Source organism: Bufo bufo, chromosome 11, assembly GCF_905171765.1.
Source record: "Bufo bufo chromosome 11, aBufBuf1.1, whole genome shotgun sequence".
Taxonomy (NCBI): domain Eukaryota; kingdom Metazoa; phylum Chordata; class Amphibia; order Anura; family Bufonidae; genus Bufo; species Bufo bufo.
Window position 1 is genome coordinate 90,286,064 of NC_053399.1, and position 9,493 is coordinate 90,295,556.

The 9,493-nt window shown below is 51.0% G+C and overlaps 1 protein-coding gene across 1 annotated transcript in view; it reads right to left on the reverse strand.

Moving 5' to 3' along the window:
• Positions 1–7,136, reverse strand: part of OTUD7B (OTU deubiquitinase 7B) — a 42,594-nt gene extending 35,458 nt beyond the window's left edge. Inside the window, exon 1 of the mRNA XM_040412695.1 lies at positions 6,920–7,136. Coding sequence (XP_040268629.1) covers positions 6,920–6,932 — 13 coding nt within the window. The 5' untranslated portion in view covers positions 6,933–7,136. The remainder of the gene's footprint in view (positions 1–6,919) is intronic.
• Positions 7,137–9,493: the final 2,357 nt, after the last annotated feature.

Below are 9,493 nucleotides of genomic sequence, written 5' to 3' on the forward strand. Positions count from 1 at the left end.
TGGCGGCACATTGCATCATGGCGGGCGTGTGCCCGCAGCCGGACACCAGGCCGCTGGAGGTCATGTCCTAGCCAACATGGCACAGGAGGTCATCGGCCAGCTTTCCCTCTGAGACCAGGAGGCGGCTGAACAGAATCAGAAGCGACGACTGCCAAACCGCTGTGCCCTCCTCTGCCAATCAGGAGCCCAGAAATGGCTGACAACCCGTGTGGCGACTGTTACAGCAGCCGTGTTGGTTGTCACCCAGCTTTTAAACAAAGAACAGGTGATTAATACTAGGTGTTTCACTATCTCTGCTTGCTGTCAGGGAACGCAGACTGAAAAGCCTGTGTAGCCTTCTCACAGCTAAGGAGACTGTCTCCTGTCCTGTGGATTTGTTACAGTGTGTCAGTGTGGGGTCCGGAGTGGACACAATTGTAACAGAACCTCAGCTGTGGGAAAATATTAGGCTTTGGAAACACTCCCAGCAAGCAGAGATCTTGGAAACAGGGTGGAATCGCAGCATAAGTATATTAGAAAGCTGCAGAGCGTTGACGCCGGGACTGCCCGTCATGGCCGCCTTACATGGGACTGCTAGCGTTGCAGCGACTTGTCCTGGATCCGCAGCTCCGTCAGTTCTGGTCTGAAAACGGAGCGTTCAGCATTCCCCATGGCGGCTGCTCTCAGTACACGTGCTGAGCAGACGCTACAGCCTCCACCCCAAAACTACAGGGGGATTACACGCTGCTCATCCTGGGCCTCCTGGTTCATTACGCTGACAGCGAGGGGAAGCAATAGGATCTATAGGCGAGGTGTGAAATGTGATGGAAGTGCACAGAGTTAGGCTACATGCACACGAACGGATGTGGTTTGCAGTCCGCAAATTGCGGATCTGCAAAAAAAAAAAAAACAACTGATGACGTCCATATGGCCTCCGTTTTTTTTTGCGGATCTATTGTAACAATGCCTAAAACGGACAAGAATAGGACTCTATTTTTTTGTGGGGCACGGACATACGGATAGTGCACTGTGTGCTGTCCGTTGAAATGAATGGGTCCGCATCCTATCCGCAAAAAAAACAAAACGGAATGGACACGGAAACAAAATACGTTCGCGTGCATGTAGCCTTAAAGGGACAGAGGATTGTGAGGGGATAGTAAGGAGATCAGTGGGGGGGGCTCTCGCGCTACTTGTGATGATCCAGTCACTCCGGGGCAGACGGCGAGAGATCCGGGGCCAGGACACAAATAGCAGATTATAAATAGATCCCTGGATGTGTTGATCACCCGCCAACGCTCGGCGACACCTCGTGTCTATGTCATGGAGCGGAGCTTATCTCACTGGATAACCCCGCGCTGCATCCGCTGCACCCCCATCGTTTAAAAACTCTGAGGGTCATCCAAAAAAATTATATTCTGCTGCTATCTGCGCCTGGGACAGCTGGGTGACAAGCTCCCGGGCAGCGTCACGTGCCCTCCGAGGGAACATTTTCCACAAACAGCGCCACCCCCGTCCACTGGCTGTGTCAGGTACTGCAGCCCGTCTTTAACCTGTGTGGTTACCGGGCGCTGGGTACGTTGCTTGCAGCGTGGAGGAGACGTCCATGTAGACAGCAGTGAAGAAGAGCGAGGAGCAGCCAAGATGTCTGCCATAAAGGGAGATAAGACAGGAGCAGGAAGAGGTGCGGCCGGGAGGATCCACCGAGGTAGGAAGCAGCGGGGCATGGCTGGGTCACCCGCTCTGCCCGCACGTCCAGGGCAATGACGAGACTCCCCACTACCCACCTACTGCATGAAGTGCAATCCCCAATACAGTCAGTGCTGTACTAGGGAAATGCATACAGTGCAATCCCCCAATACAGTCAGTGCTGTACTAGGGAAATGCATACAGTGCAAACCCCCAATACAGTCAGTGCTGTACTAGGGAAATGCATACAGTGCAATCCCCCAATACAGTCAGTGCTGTACTAGGGAAATGCATACAGTGCAATCCCCCAATAGTCAGTGCTGTACTAGGGAAATGCATACAGTGCAATCCCCCAATACAGTCAGTGCTGTACTAGGGAAATGCATACAGTGCAATCCCCCAATAGTCAGTGCTGTACTAGGGAAATGCATACAGTGCAATCCCCCAATAGTCAGTGCTGCACTAGGGAAATGCATACAGTGCAATCCCCCAATACAGTCAGTGCTGTACTAGGGAAATGCATACAGTGCAATCCCCCAATACAGTCAGTGCTGTACTAGGGAAATGCATACAGTGCAATCCCCCAATACAGTCAGTGCTGTACTAGGGAAATGCATACAGTGCAATCCCCCAATACAGTCAGTGCTGTACTAGGGAAATGCATACAGTGCAATCCCCCAATACAGTCAGTGCTGTACTAGGGAAATGCATACAGTGCAATCCCCCAATACAGTCAGTGCTGTACTAGGGAAATGCATACAGTGCAATCCCCCAATAGTCAGTGCTGCACTAGGGAAATGCATACAGTGCAATCCCCCAATACAGTCAGTGCTGTACTAGGGAAATGCATACAGTGCAATCCCCCAATACAGTCAGTGCTGTACTAGGGAAATGCATACAGTGCAATCCCCCAATACAGTCAGTGCTGCACTAGGGAAATGCATACAGTGCAATCCCCCAATAGTCAGTGCTGCACTAGGGAAATGCATACAGTGCAATCCCCCAATACAGTCAGTGCTGTACTAGGTAAATGCATACAGTGCAATCCCCCAATACAATCAGTGCTGTACTAGGGAAATGCATACAGTGCAATCCCCCAATACAGTCAGTGCTGTACTAGGGAAATGCATACAGTGCAATCCCCCAATACAGTCAGTGCTGTACTAGGGAAATGCATACAGTGCAATCCCCCAATACAGTCAGTGCTGTACTAGGGAAATGCATACAGTGCAATCCCCCAATACAGTCAGTGCTGCACTAGGGAAATGCATACAGTGCAATCCCCCAATACAGTCAGTGCTGCACTAGGGAAATGCATACAGTGCAATCCCCCAATACAGTCAGTGCTGTACTAGGGAAATGCATACAGTGCAATCCCCCAATACAATCAGTGCTGTACTAGGGAAATGCATACAGTGCAATCCCCCAATACAGTCAGTGCTGTACTAGGGAAATGCATACAGTGCAATCCCCCAATACAGTCAGTGCTGCACTAGGGAAATGCATACAGTGCAATCCCCCAATACAGTCAGTGCTGTACTAGGGAAATGCATACAGTGCAATCCCCCAATACAGTCAGTGCTGTACTAGGGAAATGCATACAGTGCAATCCCCCAATACAGTCAGTGCTGTACTAGGGAAATGCATACAGTGCAATCCCCCAATACAGTCAGTGCTGTACTAGGGAAATGCATACAGTGCAATCCCCCAATACAGTCAGTGCTGTACTAGGGAAATGCATACAGTGCAATCCCCCAATACAGTCAGTGCTGTACTAGGGAAATGCATACAGTGCAATCCCCCAATACAATCAGTGCTGTACTAGGGAAATGCATACAGTGCAATCCCCCAATAGTCAGTGCTGCACTAGGGAAATGCATACAGTGCAATCCCCCAATAGTCAGTGCTGCACTAGGGAAATGCATACAGTGCAATCCCCCAATAGTCAGTGCTGTACTAGGGAAATGCATACAGTGCAATCCCCCAATACAGTCAGTGCTGTACTAGGGAAATGCATACAGTGCAATCCCCCAATACAGTCAGTGCTGTACTAGGGAAATGCATACAGTGCAATCCCCCAATACAATCAGTGCTGTACTAGGGAAATGCATACAGTGCAATCCCCCAATACAGTCAGTGCTGTACTAGGGAAATGCATACAGTGCAATCCCCCAATACAGTCAGTGCTGTACTAGGGAAATGCATACAGTGCAATCCCCCAATAGTCAGTGCTGCACTAGGGAAATGCATACAGTGCAATCCCCCAATACAGTCAGTGCTGCACTAGGGAAATGCATACAGTGCAATCCCCCAATACAGTCAGTGCTGTACTAGGGAAATGCATACAGTGCAATCCCCCAATACAGTCAGTGCTGCACTAGGGAAATGCATACAGTGCCGTTTCCTGACATTTGAAAGCTCCAGATTACCATAGTGGCAATTCCCTAATATAGATTATCTGTATGAGAGGCATCGATCCTCTCCTTCTGGAAATGCCTCATTAGCAATTGCTTTACACAGACTGATCGTACAATTACGAGTGGAGGCGATGGTCCGCTGACATTGGGGAATTGCATAAATAACAACTCCACACTGGAGACTAAAGCTCCTCGCCTTACAGATGAAAGGGATAGAGGATTAAACGTGTGATTACCGAGGGTCTGACAGATAGATACTTGGGGGACCCCCACAAGTAGGGGAGTCCCCTGTGGGACCACCGCTCTAGTCACTTCTATGGGACTGATGGAGGAAGCAGAGTGCGGTTCTCCCATAGAAGTCAATGGAGTGGTGGTCACACAGGCGCCATGCTGTTGCAGTCAGACAGCGGGACTCGGGGACCCCAGCGACCACATTTATGGGAAAACCCCTTTAAAGTAACAATTCCTTGAAAGATTCCATTCACTGCAGCCAGCATAAGACAGCAAGCACTGGTTGTGGATCTGGATGCAGAAATGTTGGGCGGTTGCTATTTAGGCAGTTACATAACCTCATCCTCCTCGTCGTGATTCACTATTGACACCACCCGGGCACGAGATTTATTGCCCCTGTGATCACTGTTATTACCCTCCGCATACCACATAACCCCTCCCATCACCAAGGACCTGGGTGACCCCCGACACTGCCCGATGAGAGTCGTACTCTACAGACGGTGAGGTTTACCGCAACACCACCAGACACGGACCAGCACTGACCGCAGCCTTCTCAGTTTGATGTCAAGAGCTTCGTATCTACAACCTTGTGTATCAATGCTTCACCATTTTCAAAATGACTGCTTGCTGACAGTGAACGGAAACACCCTTCACAACCTTCATGTCCCGATATCCAAGTGATACAGGTGCGTCTCTTGTAAGGAACACGATCAAGGCAGGCTTTCCATTCACTGACAGGACGCAGAGATCTGGTAAAGACCATAAAGTGGCTCCATTGATAAACTGGAAACTTCCTTACTCGCCCCTCCACGGGACTGTACACCCCACGCCCGCTGAATCACCCAGAAATTCCCTCATCGCCGAGACATGTCAGGAAAGCCAAGTGTGCCCGACGCCCAGAAGAAACCTCAGGGACGGAGATAAGTCAGACGCAGAGGAATGCCAACAGTCTCTGCCCTCTAGGGGGGTGGTGTACAGGAGGGCAGCACATTTCTCTTGATGGTTACAATTGTCCTATGAGGCGCAGGAGCTTAATGGTTGCAGTACATTCTAGGGGCACTACCCGCTCCTGGTAATGCAGAATCAGGCCATGCCAGGGGCCTCAGGGCAGCCATCGCCAACCTCTGATAGACCATGGGTCAGGGTCCAGCACCGCCACCTTGGTTCCCTTCCCGCCTGCTCCTGTGGTTAACCCTTCCCAGCCCTCTACTCTAGCGCCAACTATCACTAAGGTCACCTCTCCTGGCTTTCCTAAGTGACACCACGGTGAGACCTCTCGTCTGTAGGTCCACCAGGTCACCCACTCCATCCCACCAGCTCTCTCTTCAAGAACAGGCAACACTCCACCACCAATGGGCCTATCCATATATACAGGCCAACCGGACCGGCCAGACTCAGCCCCTTGTGCCGGGGACCACAGCCCACCGCTCCGAGCTACCCATGTGGGTACAGGGCAATAACAAAGGCATAAAGCAGTGACAGTGTGGTTAAAAGCATGGCTGTGTCCTTCCAGAAACAGCGCCACACCTGCTCATGGGTTGTGCCTGGTATTGCAGCTTCGCTCTAGGGGCTTAGCTGCAATACCACATGCCACCCATGGACTGGCGTGGCGCTGTCCTTAGAGAAAGGCAGCCTTGTTTTCCTGACCCTTGGAGCATGACCACCCACCACTGGACTGTGACCCCAAACGGATGCGGCGGGCGGGATCACCTGTATACACAAAACGGAAGGAGACTATTTACAAATGCAGTCTAGTCTAGTCTGTGGATGCTGGGGGCAGTAGTTGACTTGTGAATAAGGTGCCAACGTTGCCCTGTCGGTCACCAGCCCCTTACACAGACAGGAGGCGCCGACAACTGCCTGGCACATGTTCCTGGATTACAGGTGGCACCAGACGCAGCTCTGCCAGCTGTGCAAATGAAGCAAACAACCTAAAACAAACAGAAATACAAATCCATGACGTGAAGACCCAGCCGTGCCCTCCCCTGCAGATGCCCGGGCACGTCACAAATAAGGGCATCAGAGGTAACCATCGTGGTACCTCAGGGAAGCTGGTATCACCCCGACATACACTATTTAGAGGTCACCACCCAAACAGTGCTGGGCAAGGGCAACCCACTGTGTGCAAATAAAGCCCCCACCCCCATACAATACAGGTGCCACCACAGCAGACGTGTACAGAACAACGCCAGTGCAATGCCAACCTAGATGCCACCAACAAAAGGTGTGCTGCCATCAAAAGTGACCCCACAACATGAGATCAGATCGCAACTGGCTTTCTGCCAAAGACCCTCTCTCAAGCAGACAGTGTGCCCAGATTACCTGGCTGCCAACAGGACCCCAACACTCAACCTACGGAAGAGTCTCCCAACACTGGATGCCACCTACCAGCAGGTACAATGCCACAAAGTCTGGTCAGTCGCCCAGGGTGCCACCAAAGGGACCAATGTGTGACCTGGACGTCACTATAATGCCCATGTCACCAGGGCATACCTGAGGTCAGAGAGCCCAGCCTGGTGCCACCACCTGAAGGCCCCCTCCAGGACCCAGCGGAACTTCTCGCCGTCAGCAGCAGCAGCGCCCCCTCCCGGCGGGGCAGCACTCACCCTTTGACGTCATGTCGTCCCCGGTGTCACAGTCTCTGTGCTGGGAACTGCTCCACGCTTAATCCAGGCCAGAGCCGGCCACTTGAGTACGGTGGTGGCCCCAGTGAAGCATGTCCTTTCCCGGCGGCCACCTCAGGCCGAGGCGCAGCGCTCATGTCCCGGAGCTTCCTCCTGCTCTCACTTCAGCCCCGGGCTCACAGTCCTCCGCACTCCCGGATCAATATCCAACTACTCAGCGGCCGCCGCACGGCATGACGGGACCTGTAGTCTGCACCTCAGACACCCGGCCCACGTGACCCGCGCCGGAGCCACGCCCCTGACACTTGTTCGCGTCGTCCCGCACATTCTGCGGTCACCGCCAGGCTATCAGTGCACCAGCCTCCCCTAGCGGCAGCCCAGAGAACTACAAGTCCCAACAGGCCACGGCTCTGGAAAGATGACTACAACTCTCATCATTCCAATGCTCTTTGGTAGGGTTTATAAGTAAATCCCAAGCAGCACTGGAGATGTGTTTTTTTTCCTATTAGACCTGTGCTGCCTACCAGTCATTACTAAACGTGATCATTCTTACCAGAATGTAGACTTCCCCTTTAAGAACAAGTAGGACATTATGGCTGCTTGTCATCACTCCAGGCATCCTCACCTTCTGGTTTTCTTGAGGTCAAAGAATGACACAGGGTCCGACAGTTGGTCCTTAAAGGGGGTCTCCAGTTTGGACAACCTCTGTTCAGTGGCCACCATGAAGAAGCTGGTTAGATTGGAGGGTAGGTATATCTGTTGTTGGAAAACCTGGGGGACAACTGATATGTCTTCTATGACAACTCCAAACTCCAGGCAGGTGGGGGGATTGGGTCAGGTGTCTCCTTCTCTGGAGAACCTTTCCTGTCCTGCACCGCACAGACAATCCATGTGTAATCCCTCATCTCCCCACTGGAGGCGCTGCAGAGAGACTGAGCACTCACTCCACAGCTGATCTCTGGAGGTCCCAACATGGGGCACACTTTATGGTCATTTTTTATATATTTTTGTGTGAAGTGACCCTTCGATCAAGTAGGGATTGCCCAAAGTGGAGCGTCCCTTTAAGTGTAACTCCTTTTCATGTTATGGTCGGGGCCACTGGAGACGATGGACGGTTGGACGGTATACACACGTTTTTCTTGCTGGACTTTGAGATGTGTAGGTGATGCACGACCGCCGCTAGCTCTATCGCTGGAGGTGCCAGGAGTTGGATCCTCACCGATCCGATATTGATGACCTCCTGTATCCTCAGGATAGGTCATCGGTATCTTTGCACTGCACAACCCCTTTAAGAGTCACATTTGTAAACCAGCAATTTACCTCTGGTGGTCTAGGCTTGTGAAGTGGTTAGCAAAGCTATTCCTGTCTGTCTAGAAAATGACCGTGTTAAATACCTTACAGTTCAATTTACTGACAAGGTTAATGTTAATTCCTGGAATTTTAGAGTGGAGAAAGGGTTAATCCCTGACAATGCAGTAAAGTGGTTGATGCCAACATCCCTGGTGGTCTAGGGGAGTGAAAGGGTCAATGCCAGCATTCCTTATATCTATATCAACACTCCTCGTGATCTCGGGAGATTAAGGAGTTAACAGTTAAAACCCTGGTAGTAAATTTCAACCTCCTTGGTCAATATCCATATCCCTTATTAGCACCTCTGGTGGTCTAAGAGAATGAAGAGGTTAATTGTTAAAACGCTGGTGGTTATTGCCAACATCCCTGGTGGTCTAGGGGATGGTGGTCTACTGCATAAATCCCTTGATGGTCTAGGGCAGTGAAGTAAGATATTGTAAAATTTCTGGTGGTCTAGGGCAGTGAAAGGGTTGCAGCTGTACAGTCCCCGCATATCTATGATCTGCGAGGAAACGGCATCCAGGAGCAGGCAAGTAACTACTGGACCCCAGGTGTGCAGCATAAACCCTTCCACAAACCTCCACTCGTGGTGTTAAAGTTGACTGCCCCAGACCACAGGTGTTCTTCACTGCCCTAGACCACTAGAGATACAAACAGTACCCCTTCACAGTCCTAGACCACTAAGGATGTAGCCAATAACCTTCATTCTGGCTGCTGTTTAATACTGTATGGCTAGAAGGTATTGCCTAGAGGGAGCAAAGCCCAGGTGCCTAACTGCCCCGCTCACTATTACATAGGCTTAGAGGACACCCCCCCCCCATAAACATTAGGCTTCACACACAACAATGTATGGCCAACACTGACCTAGAATAATAAAGCCACCAGGTCCTCAGCTGGAGGTGGTGATGGGCAGGGAGGTCCTGGACAAGCCTCAAATCAATCACATCTAATACCATCCCCAAACTATAATACAGAAAAGTGCAGCGTTTATTATAGATGAGATCTCCTCATCCTGATCGGTGGGGGGTCTGATCGTTTTTACGTTTTAAAGTAACATCATAGCAATACCTGCTGGAAATGAAAAGTGTAATAAAATAAAAGCGACGCCTGCGCGCCTATTAGATGCGTCTTACCTCTCTTCTCGCGGATTAGATTCCTGTAAATAATGGAGGACGGTCGGTGACGATCAGGTTTCCTCATCGTTCA